The 21,532-nt window shown below is 44.3% G+C and overlaps 1 protein-coding gene across 5 annotated transcripts in view; it reads left to right on the forward strand.

The window, feature by feature from the left end:
* CNTN4 (contactin 4) overlaps positions 1 to 21,532 on the forward strand; it is a 245,715-nt gene that overhangs the window by 127,801 nt on the left and 96,382 nt on the right. For 4 of the 5 annotated variants that reach the window (XM_039695312.1, XM_039695311.1, XM_039695314.1 and 1 more), the window contains 2 exons: positions 14,544 to 14,670; positions 15,914 to 16,089. In XM_039695312.1, the coding sequence (XP_039551246.1) occupies positions 14,544 to 14,670; positions 15,914 to 16,089 (303 nt within the window). Of the gene's footprint in view, positions 1 to 14,543; positions 14,671 to 15,913; positions 16,090 to 16,653; positions 16,765 to 21,532 lie in introns of those variants that run through there. The other variant, XM_039695315.1, reaches the window with a different exon arrangement.

The following is a 21,532-nucleotide window of genomic DNA, read 5'->3' on the forward strand; positions in this document are numbered from 1 at the left end:
TTCAATGTATAAAGTGCAAGGGCAATGCACCCCTTTCTTTATTAATATAATTTAAAATAGACAGTAAAGGCTGCAAAACCCCTCTATATACAGAGTTTAAGTGACAAAAAACTCCTCTGTATTCACCAAATTTCTGCCTCTGGTGCACATTTAATTTTTTAACAACTCTTCAATGTTTTGCAGGACTTTTTTTCATCTAAGTTGAATTTAATTTTCTATAATAACAACACCTTGCATTCCATAAGGTGACCTCAATACCTGCTTGCTGTACAGGTGTAACCATGGCATTCCTTTTCTTTGGAACATATTTTTCATGCTTTCTGCTCTGGGTTGTTTTAGATTCCCAATGTGAACCCAGGAACCAGATTTAGATGACAAAATTCAAGGTACAGTCAGAGAAAATGAGTGATTGGGACCCATTATCAGGGATGGCACATGGACACTAATTATGGTCTCAGCTATTCTGTATCTTAATCAATTCCAATGATCTTGTTTGTAATTTTTACTCCTCCTGACAAGGAGCTGCTCAAAGAAATAAATTGGCCATCAGTGTAATTTGCTTCTTGGACACAAAAGGCTCCCAGATTAACAGGATTTTTCCCCCTGGAGAAATCTCCCTCATCCGCTCTTGGCTGTGTTAATTATTCCTTTGTCCCTTTTGTTTTCTGAGGGGCTCAGGATGTGCAGGCAGCAGCTCCCAGTGCCCACCACTGGTGTGCCCCAGCACACTCCTGCTCCTCTGGGCTTAGCAGGAAAACAAGCCTGCACCAGCCCAAAAAAGTCAGGATTTGTGACCAGAATCATCTCATATTCACAAAATCCAGCTTGTTTTGTTTGTTCCTGGCACAAAAACAGACGGAGTGGTTGAAAGCTACTAATGGAATTTGGGAAATCAGGGAGCAGAGCAGGGTGCCCGTGGCAAAGGGTTCTTGATGAGATCTTCAAAACACCTCGTTTGATTAGTGCACCTCCCAGATCCAGCCCTGCCCCTTTGTTGTGCTACAGGTGGTTTTGAAAACAACTTACAAAGAGGCTTTTTTGTCTTTTTCATGCTGTTAAAGCAAATTGGTATGTAATTAGATTTATATAGTGAATAATCTTATTTGCATATCCAATTAATTCTTCCTGTTTTAATTTGCTAGGGTTGGATTCACATTGGTAGTAAAAAAATAACACTTAAATTATCAAGCATTCAAATTTTCTTCTGCTGTTATTTGTTCAAGGTCTTCCATTAAAATTTGGTTCTGGGCATTGTCTTCCTTTTAAAAGCTGTTAAATAACATGGAAAAAGGCCATGAAAAACCCAACCCACCTGACTTGTGCTGTAAAAGCATTAAGGGTCTCTTTAAGCTGGTCAGGGGGAATGCAGTGTGAATTTAGACTTTTTCAGCATCTTTTTACCACAGAATAGTTTGAGTTGGACTGATGCCTCAGGTTTAGCTTTTCTATTTTTCACATTTTGTGTCCCTGCTTTATTCTGTAGCTCTGCCCAGCCTCTGCTCTAGGGCAGCACAAGGCATCAGGAAGGACCTTAAAGATGATCCAGTCCCAGGGCAGGGACACCTCCCACTGTCCCAGGCTGCTCCAAGCCCCAATGTCCAACCTGGCCTTGGGCACTGCCAGGGATCCAGGGAATTCCATCCCAGCCCCTCCCCAGTCCCACAGGCAGGAATTCCTTCCCAATGTCCCATCCATCCCTGATTCTGGGGATGGATTTTACAGGGGCTGAATGGTTAATGCAGGAGGCTTTAGCAAAAATGGTGCCAGGGAAAGGGAGATGGACTGAAAATGGATGTTCTCATGTGGGTCCTTGGAGCTGCTTCAAAGTGAGCAGAGGACACTGCAGAGGGAGAGGTTAAGAACTGAAAATTAAAACAGCAATTTCTTTAAAAGATTTAATAAACGAGGCAAATGCGTTGCATAATTGTGTTGCAATGATTTGAAATAGGTCCTAAGGAAAATTGCTTTGAATCCTAATTAGCAACTAATGATTATTAGCTGAATCCGGTGCCAGGGAAGAATTAAATAGGTGAAACAAATAGGAAGCTACTGCTTCCACCTCCAACCAGCGCAGCTGTTGTCCCAGTTTTGGGCTGTTTTTCCCTAAAGGCTGAAGTGACTGCAGCAGATCCCGTGCAGGTCCCGGAGAACACCTGGGCTGCGTTGCTGCCAGCCAGGATGAAATACAAATGAGGTGACAATTGGTGGCAAAACAATTTCTGTGGACGGGTTTTACCTCCTGAGGAACAACTGCGCTGTTCTGTTGAGTCAGAAAAATAAACTGCACTGGGTCCTGTGCCCCCCGAGGAGCCCTCTGTGGTCTGAGGTGGGAATAGGTGTCCAGGTAATGCATTCCCACTCTTTTTCTCTTGGATTCATCCTCTGCCTGCTTGTAAACTGCTCTGCACCAAGCACCAAACTGCTTTTAGCTTCCCAGGGCAGAAAAAGACACTGCACGTCCCAGCGTGTCAGAAAACTCGGGGAAAATGACCTCCAGCTCTCAGGCACTTATTGCAAACCTATTTTAAATTGAATACACAAGCCCAGATAATACAGGCTGTTTGATAAGAAACATTAGAGAAATCCATAACACGAGGCTTTTTATTATGGGTTTATTACATCAATCTCTCCAGTGGGTAATGGAACTTGTAAATATACTCTTATGTAGGAGTCTCCTTGCGGGCTTTTTATTCATGCTGAAGTAAGCACAGCAAACTTATTTGCTGTCAGGGTACATTGAATTTAAGATTAGTATTTATTTTGGTTCTAAAGAGGTTCAGCTTTTGTGAATTGGAAGCTGGAGCAGCTGTAGGAGAGGAGGTGGGAGCTGCAGGGGGGCTTTGGGGGGAAAATGAGTTTTTTCCCGGCAAACTGCTGGTCCCTGTATGGGATACAGGGACTGTGCCCATTAAGGGCTGTGGGTCGTGTGCTCAGAGCTCCTTCAGGAGGGAAACCTCGCTTTGTTTAAGCAGCAGCTTGCTGTGTGTTCATTGACTAAGCCCAGCAAGATGAAAAATCATCCATGGGATTAGAAAAATATTTAAAGGATATATTGCCTGCGTTACTGCGCAGTGCAAACACGGGCACGGTGCTCTCTGCACTGTAAACATTTGTTCTTTACTGGGAAAATGCTTTTAATTCTCTTCTAGAGGTAAACAAAGTAATGCTGCTGCAGCAGGAACCCAGCAGGTTTTTGCTTACTTGGGAGAAGCCGAGGGGACGTTTGTGCTGAGTAAAGAGTCGAGGAAAAGTTTACAGACAAGTGCAAAAAGGAGTTCAAATCGTAGCAATGCTAACAAAAACCAAGAACAGCTCTTGGTTTTTACCTTAAAAACTCTGCAGTTTTTAAGTAGATTTGTTGGAGGATGTGGTAATTAATTGGTGGTTGTCTTAATATAGGGAAAACAATGCTTAATTAGAGGATGTTAATTGAACAGACAGACCAGAAGCCTGCTGAGGTGACAGCAAAGTCAGCCTTAACTCAGGATTTTAACAAAGTTGGGGATTTTTTTTGTTTTTTTGATTGGGTTTTTTTTTTATTTGGTTGGTTGGTTTTTTGTTTTGTTTGGTTTGGTTTCTTTTTTTTTTTCTGTATGGAACAGATTATGAGTGAAGAATGAAGGATGTGTGTGTTTAATTAGGGTCTGAGGGTAACAAATGTGCCACAAAACCGCATCTGTGTCAAACCCCCCTGAAAGAAACCACCCCTTCCCCTGGCTGGGCACTTCCTTCTGGGCTAGGGCAGCTCCTAAAATGCATCAGCAGAAAGCTCAGCACTAATTTTGATGTCCCTTCTCCCATGTGTTAATTATATATTATCATCTCTATCTCTTGCATTTTTGAAAAGACAGAAGTTTTAAGAAAGGTGTTTGTTGTCATGTGTTCGTGTTTGTTTTTATGTTTTTATATATGTTTTCATGACTTTGTATCTTTTCTTGTCTTTATGTATGTTTGTTTTCGTGTATTTATGGTTATTTTCATGTCTTCATGTGTGTTTCCATGTCTTTATTGTTGTTTCCACGTCCTTATATGTTTGTTTTCATGTCTGTAAGTTAGTTTTCATGTATTTATGTTTGTTTTCATGTCTTCATGGTTGTTTTCATGTCTTTATGTATGTTTATTTTCATGTCTTTATGTTTTTCATATCTTTATGTATGTTTGTTTGTATGACTTTTTGTTTTCATGCCTTTATGTTTGTTTCAATGATTTTGTTTGTTTTCAGCTCTTTATGGTTGTTTCCATGTCTTTATGTATGTTTTCATGTTTTCTTGTCTTTATGTTTGTTTTCATCTCTGTTTGTTTTCATCTCTATGCTTGTTTTCATCTCTTTCTCTGTTTGTTTTCATGTATTTCTGTTTGCTTTCATGCCTTTATATTTGTTTTCTTATCTTTCTGTTTGTTTTCGTGTCTCAGAGCTGCTTTTGGCCACTTCCTCGGTGCTCTCCAAACCTCCCTGCAGCCGCAGTGCTGAGGGTGCTGAGCCTCTCTCAGAAGTGGTGCCTTGAGCAGCAAATGGCTCAAGAGGAACTTTGTGGCTTTGAATTCTTGCTGCTCACAGAACAAGGCCCTGCCCAGGCAGCAGTGATCCATAGTAAAGAGTTCCCTGTTTAATTACTGTGCCTGCACTTTTCTCCTGATGGAGTGTGCTGCTGTGCTTACTGGAGAAAAGTTAAAGCCCAAGCTCTCTGTCCCAGATAAAAGGCTGCTTACAGAAATTCTTATTTGTCTTTGAGGCTTCTGAAAAAAAAAAAAATAGGTTTTTCATAGTGCGTTCTCAATCCAGTATAATCCTTAATTTTCAAAACACAGAAAGCCTTTTTTTTTGCAATTGTAATGAAAAAATTGCTGAAGCAATGCACATTATTTCGATTACCCATTAAGCCTTCTCTGCTCTAGAATGAAATTACATGATTTTAGTTAATTTTCTTGCTTTTAACTTCTGACTTGTAATTTACCAAAAGAGAAAAACAAACCACTACAACTCTGCTGATCTCCCATTGCTCCCAAAATGAGTAATGCAAGTCAGCTCCCATTTTGGCTTCTTTGTGGTATTTTGGGCTTTTTATACTAAAACACAGGCAGGAGTAACATTTAGTTTGCACCATAGTTCTGATCTGTGACTTCTATAAGGCTTCAGCATTATATTGGCTTGCCATAAATGGGCCTTGCACAGTGAGTGATTTTTTTCACTTTATTTCATTTCGTGTTGATCATATCAACAGAGTAAACTATAATTTCTTGGTGAACAATGAAATAAAATTTGGTTTTAATTATAAAGTAATAGGCCTTGATCAGATGAAGGAAATACACGTGATCCCCTCAATTTGGCTCTTTCCTTGCTCTCCTCATCAATATTGAATTTGCATTTTGCATAATGTTGCACCTCGGTGCTCTCTAGGTGAGGAACCCAAGACTTCATAAGTAAAGAAAAATTAAATTTTACCCTTGGGAAAGGCCCTGTTGGGAAACTGAGGCTCTTGGATGTCACAGAATCCTGGAATTGTTGAGGTTGGACAAGCCCTCAGAGAACACTGAGTCCAGTTGTTCCCCAGCACTGCCAAACCCACCTCCACCCCATGTCCCCAAATGTCACATCCACACCCTCCTGACCACTCCAGGGATGGTGCCTCCCCTGCAGAGCCTGTTCCAATGCCTGACCACCCTTGCAGTGAAGATATTTTCCCAAATATCCCATCCAAACGTGTCCTGGCACAACTTAAGGCCGTTTCCTTGTATCACATTCAAGACTCTGTTTCCAGGAGCTGCTTTCTCCTGGTATTGAAACACCACAAAAGGAGCTTCTCTTCCCAAAGCTGAGCTGGGCAGGGCAGTTTGAAATGGACCAAGCTATTCCCTGGAGGTGAATTGTGTCTCTGGGGCATCCCCATGGTGCTGCTATTTAGGAGTGAGCCAGGAGTGTGTGAAGGCTTCACCTGCTCGTGTGACACCAGGGACAAGAAAGGCTCTCCTGACAAATGCCATCCCTCTGAGCAGGCTTGGAGAGTGCTAAATTGCAGTGGCAGAAGTCAGAAGTCAGGGTTTTGACAGCTATTACTGATTTCCTTTCCCTGCTGTGTTGCTTGAAAGTTCATAACATTTAAAGAAATTAAGGGAATACATGTTACCCGTGGGCAGACTGCACAACCTGCACTCCTGGCTGCTCCTTTGATGCTTTGCTGATTGAACTCTGAGGACTTTATTTAAGCTTCCCTCAGTCTGGCATTTTGATGTTAATTTTAAGGCTGGGTTTGTGTGTCTGTGTTTACGTGGAGGGTCTGGTCGCTCTGCAGGGATAACCCAGCAGAAAAATGAGGAGAAATGGTGATTTTTAGGGCTGGGGAGTGCCCATAGTGTGTGTGCCAGCTTCCAGAGCCCTCGGGAACCCTCTGTTCTCTAATTTCCCACTGGGCACTGGGACTGGCTTTTGTTCCTGCTCTGCTGAGGGTTACAGAAACATTTTGAAAAACAGCAATGAAAAAAAACTGAAGGGCAACTCCTCAAATGTGCCCTGAATTGGAGCAATTGCAGCCACTCCAACGAAGTTAGAGAGTGAGAGCAGCTGAGCTGCCAGCCCAGTGCCCCACAGCAGACTTCAAATGCCTTAAACCCATTTATGGAACAGAACCACCTGGAGATTACAGCCTGGGATCCTGTTTACAGGATTATTAAACATTTTCTTGCTTTAGCAGCAGTGAAAAGTGAGGGAGGTTTTCCTGTCCAGGGTCAGGAGTGTGCTCAGCATCAGGGTGTGCAGTGCCTGGCAAGGAAGGGCTCGGATTTACCTCTCTGTATGACTCCAAAGCAGAGGTCCTTCTCTTTTCCTAAATATCCTGATTATTTTTAATAGTAATTGTTGTTTAATAATACAATTAATTCAATAATAAAATTGATGAAATGAAATTAATTAAATCAGGATGCCATCAGTCTTGCATCAGACCTTGAAAGCTGATGCTGAAAATTTTGCCCCAAAAATGTAAATTTATAACATTATAAACATGAGATTTCCCTTTCTCACCATTCTTTTAGTTACCTTTTAATTTCTTATATTGAAATATTGTCCTTTCTTCTTGAGGCAAGGGCTGATCGATTTAGAAATAGGAAGAAAATTGCAGAGGGTAATATTTGTAATGGGGCAGATTCTTAAATCTTGCTCGTGCCAGTGCTCTGTGATAGAAAGGAATGTGTTTACAGTTAAATTCTACTTGGTTTTGTTTTTTTGTTGTTTTTTTTTTTCCCAGAATAGGGAGAAAACAAACCTCCATCAGGTGGAGATGATGAAATTTTGTCACACCTGTCCAGTTGCAGCGTTGTCTCAGGGACACGGAAATGTTCCAGAATTGCCAAAACCAAACATTTCTCCAAGGAGAAATGTCCCTGCTGTGGACTGAGTTAACAAAAAGGTGTTTTATTCTCTGCTTTGTGCAGAGAATAAACTGTGCAAATAATAACCAGTTATTTGTTTGTGCACAGAATAACCTGTGTGGTTTGAAAGCTCTGTGCCTGTTGGTTGGAATCCCTGTGGATTCCCCTGCACCCAGCTCGTGTTCCCTTGCCCTAATTGCAGATTTTGTGCTCAGAGCAGGCAGATTTCCAGTGCCCCTTGGCAGGCTGAGCCACCCCAGTGCATTTCTGCCCAGTGCCATGGTGCAAATTACCTTACAGGTGTTGGCTCTGGTTGTGCCAGGCTGATCATCCTTCCCCTTCCCAGCGAGCTCCTGAGGCCCTGCTAATTCCATCTGCTTATTCACAAATATTTAAGAGGGGAATCCATGGCCTAAACCGCTCTGTAAATAGCTGGATAAAAAGCTGGCAGGGATCAGCTCTCCTTTGACAGATGTACTTAAACCTGGAGGGAGAAAAGAGGCTTCACCTTGAAGCCAAGCACCAGAGAGCTCCTTTCACCTTGAAGCTTTCTGCAGGGTTTGGCTCCTCAATCAAGTGAGAGCCCGGACACATTGCCAGAGTTGTCTTTGTTTTTGCAGCAATAGATGACACAGAGATTATAGGTTATTGCCCCAGGGACTTGTCTTTTCGAGGGTTTGAGGATTTTAAAGGAAAGAGGCTTTTTCACTACATAACTCTGCCTGTCTGCTGCTGGGGTGGGGAGCGTGGCATTTGTTACCCTGGCTTTTCCACACCTTCCTGATTGCATCAGAGATTCAAATCAATTGAAGTCCAGGGAGGTATTGTGCAAAGGAAATATGTGGCTTTAAAATATGCACATGTAGCCAACTACTTCTGCTTTTTAATACATCCACTTCATAGTCCCTGTAATACTCAAGACAGCTGAAAGTTTTACAATAATGCTGTGTGTTCTTGGCAGACAGCAATTATATCAGCACCTTACATTTTGCTAATAAATCAATAGATAATTAACACAGGCCTTGGAAACATTTCTATTCCCAAGTAGCTCTGTGCAAGAACGCCCAGCACTGGTGGTAGCACCATTAGCACTATATTAATCTGATTTTTGCTGTTGTTTTATACTCACAGCTCTGTCGTGGGCTGGTATTGTCCTCAACAGGGCACTGTGAGTTCCTCTGTTTATTTTCCTGCTCTTGGCTGTGGTGACTCAGGGAAGAGGCTGCATGGTGAGGAAATTGGTGATTTTCTGCAATATGGGAGCCATGTGCTTTTGTGGGATACTGAAGGGGACATGTGTGATGATAATCAGGTTGTTGACTTGCTAAGAGAACACAAATTGCATCCTGGTAAATGAGAGTTTTGTTGGAGGACAGGTCACCCTTGTGCTGTGGTGGGAATGGCCTCCCCCAGCAGTCTGGAGCCAGGAGAGGAGGCCCAGGGAATATCCACATTTATATGCAGGATATCCACATGTCAATATCCACATTTGTGTGTAGGATATCCACATGTGAATATCCACATTTATGTGTAGGTTATCCACACGTGAATATCCACATTTGTGTGGATAATATCCACATGTGAATATCCACATTTGTGTGGATAATATCCACATGTGAATATCCACATTTGTGTGGATAATATCCACATGTGAATATCCACATTTATGTGCAGGATATCCACATGTGAATATCCACATTTGTGTGGATAATATCCACATACAAATATTCACATTTGTGTGTATGATATCCACACCTGAACATCCACATTTATGTGTTGGATATCCACATTTGCGTGTAGGATATCCACATTTTTGTGTATGATATTCACATTTGTGTGTATGATATCCACACCTGAATATCCACACCTGAATATCCACATTTGTACATATGCTATCCCCATACAAATATCCACATTTGTGTGTAGGACATCCACATTTGTATGTATGATATCCAGGTATGAATATCCACATTTGTGTGTATGGTATCCCCATATAAATATCTACATTTGTGTGTATGATATCCACATTTGTGTCTATGATATCCAGGTATGAATATCCATATTTGTGTGTATGATATCCAGGTACGAATATCCACATTTGTGTGTATGATATCCAGGTATGAATATCCACATTTGTGTAAGATCAGAGCTCACCCTGCTGAGTTAACCCTGCCTTTCATCCAGGCTGCCCCAGATCCCTGTGCCTCTCCTCAGTGGAGCTGTCAGAGCAGTGCTGGATCCATCTCCAGTGCTGCAGCTCCTCCAGGCCTGCCTTTACCAGAAGGGAGATTTATTCCCTCCTGTCTCCTGGGCTCCTGTGCTCTCTGGGAATATCTGACCCTGCTTTGGAGCTCGGGTGTCAGGCACTCGTGTGGCAGCTGTCACCTCTCAGGCAGGGCTGTGCCCTGGGCTGGGGACAGCAGGACAAGAGAGGGGACAGCAGGAGGCTCACAAGTTCCTGTTGGACACCTGTAGGTGCCACAAAAGAAGCCCAATCTTGTATCAAGGGGCTGTCCCCAAAGATGCAGAGCTACAAGTGGAAAACACCACTTCATACACTTCTAAAATATCTGGGTTTTATTGGATTTTTTTTCTTTGAACGGGAAGCACCTTTAGTGGTTCTTGTTCATTGAGAAGTCTACAGAATTAGTCGCAGCAGGACTATGTGGTGTGAAATATTCTTTGTTTGAATTTCAAAGCCAAGCGCAGTTGCTGTTAACAGGAGTGATAGGCAGAAAGGAAGGAGAGAGCCATCCAGTGGAGCCCTTTGCTGCTCAGGAGGATGGAGTGAGCTGCTCACCTTGAAGAGCAGGCTGCTGTGGCAATCAGCCTTGCCCTTGAGCTGTCCCATCCATTCCAATTCCCACTTTTCTGAAGAGCTGCCCTTCCCAAGGTGCAGTTTTGTCTCGAAGAAATACCAGCTTGTAGCAGTGTATGAAAACAGCCCAGCACACAGAGCAGGGAGCAATTCCCTCAGCAGCAAACAAGGAAAGCATTTCTCTCATTTACCCTGGATGTACTCCAAGAATTCTCTGTTCAGTTTAGTTATTATCTTTCCCTACGGTGTGGAATATTCAATTAAACTTTCTCTCAAATTGGCCATAACTTTCAATGGAAATTAAAGCAGTTCTATTTAGGTACCAGTAGCTGTCACCAGGCTTAATGTTCAGAGAGAATAGGAATGGTTCCACCTGTTTGGTGTGAATTAACCTCGGCTGACATTCCCCATGTTTCAATTCCTCAAAAGCAGGGGAAGATGACAGCATTCAGCATCCAACAGCACAGGCTGGCTCTCAGCTTTGGGGTACTGGAGGGACACAGCAAATACACTCTTCATTTGGAATGTATTCCAATTAATCTGGCTTTTTTTTAATAGGTTTTGTAATTCACTAGGGGGAAAAATATATATCGAGCAGAATGTTCTTTGAAATGATCTATCACTTTCCATCCAACACCATATGGACACACACCTCCTTCTGTGGTTAAATTCTTCTTTTATTGTCAAATCCACTCAAATTTCCTAGATCCTGCCTCTGACTGAAAGAAACACACTTCTGTCAGAGGAGGCAGACCCAGAGCAGGAGTACATTTGTTTTATCTGACAAGGAGGGGGAAAAATGCTTTTTGGAAGCCAATCTTGTTTGCAGGTTGTCTTGAGCTGAGGGTGGCTCGTGTTCGCTCTGGGTAACTCATTTTGGGCTCTTCAAAATAAATGTTACTCAGAAAAATAAAATCTGCCCCTGGGAGTGTCTCACAAGTTAGTTTGGCTGGGAAAGTTATTTATTTTATTGTCCTGGGGCGGTGGGAAATGTGTGAGGAGTGGCAGCAGCTGTTGAATGGTGTAAAGGGGAAGTGGGCTACAATACCTGGGCACTTGCAGGTGTGTGTACACAGATATGCACTGCTTCTTGTTCTTTTTTGATGAAATGACCAAAAAAGAGTCTGTTAGACACAATCTGATGAGAAGGGTGAGGGAAAAAGCCTCTAAGCACAGCAAAGAGCCTCCTCCTGGCCTCAGTGGTTTCTGTGGATTGAACTGCCCATAGTGCTCAGCGGTGATAAGCCAAAAATGTGTTATCACTGTTGAGTGCAAGTCCCTGGACATTACTGCGACAGAAAGAAAGTTACCACTTTGAATTTATTTTTAAAAGTGTAGAATTTGCATTTCAGAGTTATCCAAACAGCACAACTTTGCTCCCACAAAAGCAGACGCTTCAGTGGAGCAAACAACTTTGGCTGACAATAAACATCTGAGTAACACAACTTAGTCAAAAATGGGCTTTTTCTGGTGCAGGCACTTGTAGCTTCCTGTCTGCAAGAATCTAGATGGCAGCTTGTTTTATTTATTAGTGACTCTTTAGTGCTCTGTGAAGCAAATCCTCCTCCTGTGTCAGGTTCTGTGGCTCAGCCCTTATCACCCAGTGGTGGGATCTGGGCTGCAGTGATTTCAATCACACATCAAGGCTGCAGCAAAGCAGCTCCACAGGCTGAAGATTAAACAGTTTGGACTTGCTTATCTTGGTTATACACAGGCAGCAATAAGAGGAAGAAGAAAGGCACTCAGAATAATTTTATCTAGCCAGTGTTGCGAGGTTTTTCCTGCTCCTCTGCTCCCTGACAGGCTGCAGCTGCTCTCACAGCTTCTCCCTCTGCTTGAAAATCACACCAGGGTTTTTCCTCTTGCTGCCCAACAGGAAGGGCAGCCTTTTTTTCTTTTTTTTTTCCTTTTTTTTTTTTTTTGGCCATATAAAAGCTGAACGTTGAACGGTGTCAGCAGCAGGTGGAATATTTGGAGGTGTTTTCATTTGATTTTTATTGAGCTTCCACTTGAGCTTGGGTAAACTGAGTTATTCAGTAGACAAATCAGAGTTTTCACCTGTTTGTGACTATTTCTACCTTTAGTTCTCTGTCTTGAGTCTGTGTTTTTCTAATAAGTTAATTGCTGTTAATTAATGGCACAGACAGGATGGGGTGGACCAGTTTCATTGACCCTTGAAGACCAGGATGCTGCAGGTTCACCTCTGCTCCTGCAGCCAGGTGATGTCCTGGAGGTGTGGGGACACTTTTGGACCCTCAGGTTTGTTCCTATCTCCCACCTCAAGCAGCTGAACCGTTCATTTTTAATGCAAGCTGTGTTTTCCTGGGATGGGAGGAGGAACAAAGCCAGACTTTTGGTGTGATGTGATATAAATTGACATTCTCTAATTGAAATAACAGCAGATGACAGCCCAGAGAGGGGTGTGAGGCAGGTGACAGAGGCAATCCAGCACATCCCTGAGTCAGCAGACCCTAACTGGATTATCTGGGATGCTCTGGCTCGTGCCACCATCAGACTCTGTGCTCCTGGGATTTGAGGCATCTCTCACGCAGGACCCCAGCACTCGTGTATTTTCCAGTGAGAAAACAGGATACATTCCAATGTATTTTAAATCTCTTGCTTTCAAAGCCACTCATGCAGTTCTCAGAGCTATAATCCTGATGGACCAGGCTATAATATTCCTTCTTGGGTGGATGGGGCTGCTCAGGGAGTGCAGGGTCTCAGGAACAAGTTTGGATGCCATAATCCAGTCCCTTATGCTTTATGGCTATTATTATCTTTTCCCACCAGCAGCATGAGTTGCACACAGGTGTAATTTAAAGCTAGAGACTGTGTGAAATGTGTTTTGAATAATAGATGAGTTTCAGTTGCGTATCGTTAGCATATAATTAAAAATAAAGATAAATACAAGGCCTGTGACTGTGCTTGTGGTGGGGCCTGAGGGAGGGGACACAGAGGTGGTTCCTTTCTATTCTTCCTGGCAGAGTTTCTGTGAAATATTTCTGTGGAGATGGCAGAATCTGCTCTCCCTGAGTGAAGGGCTGTTGTTGTGTCCTTGGCAATCCAGCTGATTTCCCAGGGTCAGGCAATATCAGGGTTATTCCCATTCATTCTCACCTTCCTTCCATCTGGAAGATCCATCATCTTCTGTTCACTCTTTTTTTTTACTCTATATTTTTTTACCATCATCTGTAAATTTTATTTATTCATTTTTCCCTGACCTCCTACACCCACAGACCTCCTGTATCCCCATCTGGGTGGGCTTCCAGCAGCCTGACTGAAGTGAATTCCGTGTTCACATCCCTGCAAGTCCCTGCACACTGAAAGAACAGAGACTGCAGGGCAGCAAAAGATTGGAAAATGATTTTAAGATGTTAAATCAAGGTTCCTTCCAGTCAGCGGAAAGACTTTCTGACTGTGAGCACTTCCAGCATGTCCTCGCTTGCTCTGAACTTAGAGGAGCAGCCAGACATTGACACTGATGAGAGGAAAAGTCTCGGTGAAATCAAGATAGCTGATCTTTTCAGGCAGGAAAAGTTGGTTTCTTTTGTGTTCTGAACAGCCACTGTGGAGATAAAACTGCTACAAGCAGGATGGAGAGCAGGGAGTTTAGTCAGAGCTTTCTGTGGGTGTCTTGAGCAGTGTCAGAGAATTTCCTGCAATTCTGCAGAGCGGTGGGCAGGGAAGAGCTGCACCTCAGGGATGGGGCAGCTCCCAGGGCTGAGAGAGGAGAAATTGATAAGGTGAAGGCAGAAAGTGGTTGAAGAGAGAGGAAAGGAGAAGGGGAGGACTTAGCAGCTCAAAAAATCAGAGTGTATTTTTAAAATGAAGGAGGAAGGTCAGCACAAGGGAGGCTCCTGTCAGTAATCACCGACCTCAGAGTGCTGGACAGCTGGGAAATTACTCCTGAGCTCCTTGAAGGTCATGTCAGCTTGTTTTGCCAAAATATTTTCCCTCTTCCACCTCTATCTAGTGTGAGTTTTTAATGCTCTGTAGGGCAGGAGTGTGGAATGTCCTTGTCAGGGCTGGGAGCCCCATTCCTGGGGAGCTGTGGGGCTGCTGCCAGGGGCATTGTGATTTGAACTGAGCTTTGCTATGCCAGCAGTGCCTGCTCTCATTGTTTGAACTTTGGGTGGGGCTCCATTCTGTTCTCTCTTTAGTGTAGGACATTTTCATAACTCCATGTGAGGTTCAGTGGCTTTTGGAAAAAAAAAATCTGCCGTTATCAACTAAATAAAGCGACATCAGATCTTTTCCAAGGTGGATGGCACATGGCCTCTTGCTGCTGAGACTCTGGTTTGTATTTTAAGCCTGGAGCATGGAGATTCCATGAGTGACCTGTCCCATTTCCCTGTCCCTGCAGATGACAACAGCCTGCACGGGCCAGTTTTCCTCCAGGAGCCCGACAGCGTCATCTTCCCCTTGGACTCGGAGGAGAAGAAAGTGAAGCTGAGCTGTGAAGTGAAAGGAAATCCCAGACCAACCATTGGGTTTGTTCAGTGTTTGACTGTTCCTAGAGCCTTTGTGCTGTGTGTGGCAGTGATGTCCCTGGAGGCTGCCACAGTGCTGATCCCAAAAAAATCCCCAGGGGCAGCTCTGATCTCTGTTTTGTGACCAGGGACAGGATCCAGGGAGGGGCTGGAGCTGGGCCAGGGGGGTTTAGGTTGGATTTTAGGGTAAGGTTCTTCCCCCAGAGAGTTCTGGGCACTGCCCAGGCTCCCCGGGGAATGGGCACAGCCCCAAGGCAGCCAGAGCTCCAGGGGATTTTGGAAAACCCTCCCAGGGATGCCCAGGGTGGGATTTGAGGTGTCCTGGGCCAGGATTGGACTTTGATGGTCCTTGTGGGTCCCTTCCAGCTCAGGATGTTCTGTGATCCTGGGGCATTAGGAACAGAGGGAATGGACACCAGGAAATCTCCAGGTATTGCAAAATTTGGACAGGAGTTCTAAAACACTACAAAAGGATTATAAATAGTCCTGGCTCTCAGATTAACCTTCCTTTCCCATAAACATGCACAAAAATCCTCATTCTTTTCAGCTTTAGCAGCTGCTTTGGGATCCTTGGAGGAAGGTGCTGTCCTCCTCAGTGCTGCTGTAGATCATTGGTTCTGCTCATCTCTCCCCTCTGTTGCTTCTCACTGTGCCCACCAGTAAATGCCACTCTGAAACCAATCAGAGCCACCAGGCTCTGCCTCGGTGCTGCCTCCTGACACGGGCAGCTCTTAGTGCCATAAAACCCACGGATCCATGGTCAAACACAGCTCCAGAGCTTCTCCGTGCACTCAGGAGCTGGGAGGGGCTGGAATTCCTCAGTGCCCCGCTTTGTGACAACATCTGCCGGGAGGGAATTTTCTGAAATTTATAAACAAACAACCAGCAAGTCAGGAGAGGGGGGAAAAAATATCCTCAGTGGACTTGAATGGGTTAGAGATCCTGTCCCAGGGACTTCCCCTTGCCAAGTGATTAATTCCAAAGAGCAGCAGCACCAGCAAATACAGAAGCATTAATCATTTCAGAGACTGAAATATATGTCAAGGATATTGCTCTTTCAGTTAAATACTGGAATATTTCAATACCACTCAGGAAACTTCCATTTTTGTGCCCTTTTTTTAAAAATATTTTATTTTTAATAAGTAGTCAGAGCCATTCTAAACCTTCCTTTACTTACTTCACGCTGTGTTTCCAAACACCCGGGAGCATCAGCAGAGTTTAACTTTGGCATTCTGTGCTGCAGGTGGAAGTTAAATGGAAGCAGTATTGACGTGGGCATGGATTACCGCTACAGCCTGCTGGAAGGAGCCCTGCTGATCAATAACCCCAATAAAAGCCTGGATGCTGGCACGTACCAGTGTGTGGCAACAAACCCCTTCGGAACCATTGTCAGCAGAGAGGCCAAGCTGCAGTTTGCCTGTAAGTCACAAGGCAGCCTCTGTTCCCATGGTGTGCTGGAAAAACTGGGAGCTGGGAGTCTTTTTCCAAATTTTCCTGGTGGGTTATGGGGTGTTCTCTGTGGGAAATGGCTTTGGAGAAAGTTTTCAAGGCCCACACAGTGTCCATCCATGTGCAGACCTTGAGATAGGAAATGCTGACTTAGAAATGCCATGGCATAGGATGGACATAATTGAGGAAGAAATAGAACTAGAAATACGTTTCAAAGGATGGCCTTGCAAACATGACTGGATACTTTGGAGAAATAGAATTATGAAAGATGCATTGTGGTGGGACCCATGAGGGGTAATTTTGGATGACTGGCTTTAAGGCATTTACAGCACACTGTGGCTAAAGCTGATAGGCCAAGAAATACTTATAGTGTATTGTAATCAGGAAATAGTTTTTGATTGTGATGGCGTGAATTATAACATCTGTATTGTCTCACCCTTCACATGAGACTGAAAATGGAATAAAAGTTTTTTAACACCTCTCAGCTGCCCCATCTCTGGTTCAGAAAAGGGCATTGTACAACAAATTGGTGCCCCGTGCTGATCAATAACCCCAATAAAAGCCTGGATGCTGGCACATACCAGTGTGTGGCAACAAACCCCTTCGGAACCATTGTCAGCAGAGAGGCCAAGCTGCAGTTTGCCTGTAAGTCACAAGGCAGCCTCTGTTCCCATGGTGTGCTGGAAAAACTGGGAGCTGGGAGTCTTTTTCCAAATTTTCCTGGTGGGTTATGGGGTGTTCTCTGTGGGAAATGGCTTTGGAGAAAGTTTTCAAGGCCCACACAGTGTCCATCCGTGTGCAGACCTTGAGATAAGAAATGCTTAGAAATGCCATGGAATAGGATGGACGTTATTGAGAAAGAAATAGAACTAGAAAAGTTTCAAAGGATGGCCTTACAAACATGACTGGATACTTTGGAGAAATAGAATTATGAAGGATTCATTGTGGTGGGACCCATGAGGGGAAATTTTAGATGATTGTCTTTTTGGCATCTACATCATGGTGTGGGTAAAGCTGATAGGCCAAGAAAATTTTATAGTGTATTGAAATTAAGAAATAGTTTTTGATTGTGAATTATAACATCTGTATTGTCTCATCATTCTCATGAGACTGAAAGTAGAATAAAAGTTTTTGTAACGCCTTTCAGCTGTCCCATCTCTGGGTCAGAAAAGGGCATTGTCTGACAAATTGGTGCCCCGTGCTGATCAATAATCCCAGTAAAAGCCAGGATGCTGGCTCTTTTCCAGTAGTGGTGGGGAACTCAGATATATTTTTTACTCCTAGATTATATTTTAGTTTGCTAAAACAGCACAATTAATTTAGAAACATTTGGATTAAAGCAAAAAACATCAGGGTTTCTCAAGGTGGGCTTTGAAAAAAACAAATTTTTGTCTTCTCTAATCAAAGGGATGGCAAACAGAATTAGCTGAATTAGGAAACAAAGAGTGATTTAAGTTTATTACAAAGGCTCTGCCTCTGAGAAACAATAAAAATGGGCATGTGAAGCTTCACCCTTCATCTGAGCAACCCCTTATTTTCCGTCCTCATCTTGTGTTGTGTGGTTTTTGTTTTATCTCATTTTTATTTCTGAGGAAATGACTGTTGGGGTTTTTTTGAGAATGATGGGTAAGATTTGAGGGGTTTTCCCCCTTCCTCTTAAGAGTTAAATTGTGAATCTTGGGGCATCAGTAATGTGTGGTGTTGTTCAAGGGCTGTGATATTCTCCTGTAGCCTTTTCAGGGAAGATTAAGCTGTGATTGAGCCATTCAGCCTCCTGTGGAGGGCAGACAGGGTCAGCAATTTCATCCTTGAAATATGTATTTAGGTTACAAACTCATTATGATAAAAGTGCTAATATTTCCCCTGAATACTTGCTTTTTGATATGGCATTTTCATTTCAGGTTTGTCCTTTTTGATTTTTTCTTCCTCGCTCTTTTTCCCTTTCTCTTCCCACTTTTATTTCTTTTTTTTTTTCCACGCTAGTTGTCTCTGAAATTGAACATATTTTCACCGAGTGAGGAATCTGCTGTGCCACAGCAACAGAATATGGATTAATGATACCCTCAGCCCCGTGCTTATAGCAACACAGGCTTTCAGAAAATAAAAAAGCTTTAAATTCTTGAGTATGGATCTAATAATGGCTTTTCCACAAAGATCTACGGAAACACAGCTGAACTAGATTAAATGATGCACTTTTTATTTTGGGGGCTGGGGCTTAGCTTGATGATTTCATTCACTGTGCTGTGGTTTCTGTTGGGAAATAACCCTGGAATCAAGCAGGAGTAGTGGCTGGGGGGCAAAATTTTGGGGCTGAGCCCACCCCTCCAGAGATGTGATCAAAGTTGCTTTTTGTGGCCCGGATCCTGCTTCCGTTGAGGATGGAGATAAAGCTCCCATTGATTTCTGGTGGCACCAAAGCTGGCCCACAGCCCTCCCAAAGTGATGAATTTGCAGCTTGTTCCTCCTGCTCAGCTCCCCTCCCGTTGGCAGGGCAGGGAGGATGAGCTCCCAGAGTGTCCTTGCCAAACTATTGAATCACAGAATCACAGAGCCACAGAATCCCAGAATTCACAGAATCACAGAGCCACAGAATCACAGAATTCACAGAATCACAGAACCACAAAATCCCCAAATTCACAGAATCACAGAATCAGAGAGCCACAGAATTCACAGAATCACAGAGTCACAGAATCCCCAAATTCACAGAATCAGAGAGCCACAGAATCACAGAGCCACAGAATCCCAGAATTCACAGAATCACAGAGCCACAGAATCCCCAAATTCACAGTATCACAGAGCCACAGAATCACAGAGCCACGGAATCACAGAATGACCAGGTTGGAAGAGACCTTCGAGATCATCGAGTCCAACCCAGCCCCAACCCCTCAGCTAAACCCTGGCCCCCAGTGCCACATCCAGGGACTGTGACTGCACCACCTCCCCAAGCAGCCTTTCCAGAATTTCATCACCCTTTCTGTAAAAAACTTTTTTCTGCTATCCATCCTGTATTTTTCCCTTGGCACAGCTGGAGGCTGTGTGCTCTGGTTCTGTCAGTGCCTGGAGAAAGAGCCCAGCCCCAGCTGAGCACAGGCACCTTGCAGGAGCTCTGCAGAGTGAGGAGGACACCCCTGAGTCTTCTTTTCTCCAGGGGAGCCCCCCCAGCTCCCTCAGTGCTTCCTCTCAGGGTTTGTGTTCCCAGCCCCTCTCCAGCCTCGTTGCCTCTTCTGGACACACTCCAGCTACCCCTGGAATAATGCACAGAATGGAACATCTCACAGGGGCTGGAAGCTGTTCTGTCACTCTCTAAATTAGAGATCTCTTATTAGATCCATACTCAAGAGTTTAAAGGTTGTTTTTTTTTTTATTTTCTGGAAGCCTGTGTTGCTATAAGCACAGGGCTTGGGGTATCATTAATCCATATTCTGTTGTTGTGGTACAGCAGATCCCTCACTCGGTGAAAATATGTTTCATTTCAGAGACAAATAGTGTAAGGAAAAAAAAAAATGAAAAAGGGGGGAAGAGAAAGGGAAAAAGAGGGAGGAAGAAAAAATTCCCTGGAAGGAGGTGGTGGCAAGGTGAGGGTTGGTCTCTTCTCTGAGGGAACAAGTGACAGGACAAGAGGAAATGGCCTCAAGTTGTGCCAGGGGAGGATATCTGGAAAAATTTCCTTCCTAGAGTGTGGCTAAGCATTGGAAAAGGCTGCCCAGGGCAGTGGTGGAGTCCCCACCCTGGAATTGCTCAGACAGTGAGCAGATGTGGCACTTTGTGGTGTGGTTCAGTGACCCAACTCAAAGGTTGGACTTGATCTTGAGGGTGGTTTCCAGCCTGAATGTCTGATTTATACCCACACCTCCATTGTCATCAGCATGGGAAGTTCTCCAAATCACCTGGAGAGCTCCTGTTCCTTGCAGATCCTCCTCAGGGCTGATTTGGAGATCTGTGTGTTCAGATTTGGTTTCATTTGGTGGCCTCTGGTGGTGCTGATCTTCCTGCCCCAGTCAGGCAGCACTGTGGAAGGGGATGCAGAGGAAACGGGACAGCTCAGGGCTTCCCTTCTCTTTTAATTCCTGCCAAGGGATGTCCAGGTTGTTTATGATCAGTGGGATGAGAGAGGCAGGACAATTCCTGCTGATTTATTAGCTCCTATAGGGCAGCATCTCTAATTACAGATAGCTTTGAATTTATTTTACCTTGCTGAGGCTGCAGTTTGTGTTTTACTGCCCAAGCTTTGGAACCAGACAGTTTTGCACATCCCCAGTGCCCCCCACCCCAGGGGTCTCCAGGCTGTGTTTGCTCCACCTCCACCTCCACCAGCAGCAGCTGAATCACCCCAAGCACAGCACCAAGAGCTGACCCCTCTCTTCTCCCACAGAGCCATCCCCAGTGCTCACAGATGAAATATTCCCTCCCTGCTGTGATAACTTGACTCAATTTGGCCTTAAACTCCTCAGCAGGATTTGCAGTTTAACCTGAAAATTCACAAAGCTGCTGCCAGCTGCAGGATGCTGGTTTGGAAATGAACCCTCTGGGAGCTGTGCAGGAGCTGCTGCCTCTCTCATCAGCACTGGTGGCTGTCACATGCTGTTCATTTGGAAATGGGTATCCAAAGAGGAAAATCAAGTTTGAATCAGAGCTGGTTTTCAGCCATATCATTGTTTTGCCCCCTGTTGTTACAAAAACTGCCTGAAAGTGATGTCTGTGAAGCAGGAGCTGTTAGAGAAATGGGATCCACTTTTCAGGGGGGTTTTATTTGCGGGACCCCATGAGGGGAGGATGGCTGATGTCCTTCCCCTGCTCCGTGCTCAGAGGCCTCTCTGAAATCCCCTTTCCAGCCCATTTTCCAGGAAGGAGTTTCCCTTGAATCTCTAATTTAGCAGACCCATGCTCGTGCTGTGGATGTTTTCTGCAGCTGGCCAAAATGATATTGAGATGTCCAGGGGCTGAGGGACCAATCTCAGAGCAGGAATGAGCCCCAGGGGAGGATGATGAGTCTCAAGGGAGGTGTCCTCTGAGGATGCTGCAGCACAGGAGAAGCATCATCCTGCCCCAGGAGGTTAAAAGGAAGGGGAAAGGTCTCCTTGTTCTCTTCCTCCTCCTCATCATCCTGCAGGTGTCCCCAGACAGGTGAAATGTCTGATTTTCTGGGTGGAATTGAGCTGAACTGTTTCACTGTGTCCTCAGTGCCTGAAGAGCAGGGTTGAAGGTTGGCTGCTTTCCACCCCTGGGCAGGGAGCAGCCCCCACCTTGCCTCTGGTACCTTTTCCATTGGATTACTCATGAGGGGTGGTCCTGGGGGTCCCTTCCTGCTCAGGATATTCTGATTCCATTCCAGGAACTCTTTACTTCCTTCCTTGTTACCATGAACCTCCTCTGAAGTGAAGGGAATCATGCTGTTGTTTCTAAAAACTCTTCC

This window comes from Passer montanus, unplaced genomic scaffold (assembly GCF_014805655.1).
Source record: "Passer montanus isolate IOZ18808 unplaced genomic scaffold, ASM1480565v1 scaffold9, whole genome shotgun sequence".
NCBI lineage: Eukaryota > Metazoa > Chordata > Aves > Passeriformes > Passeridae > Passer > Passer montanus.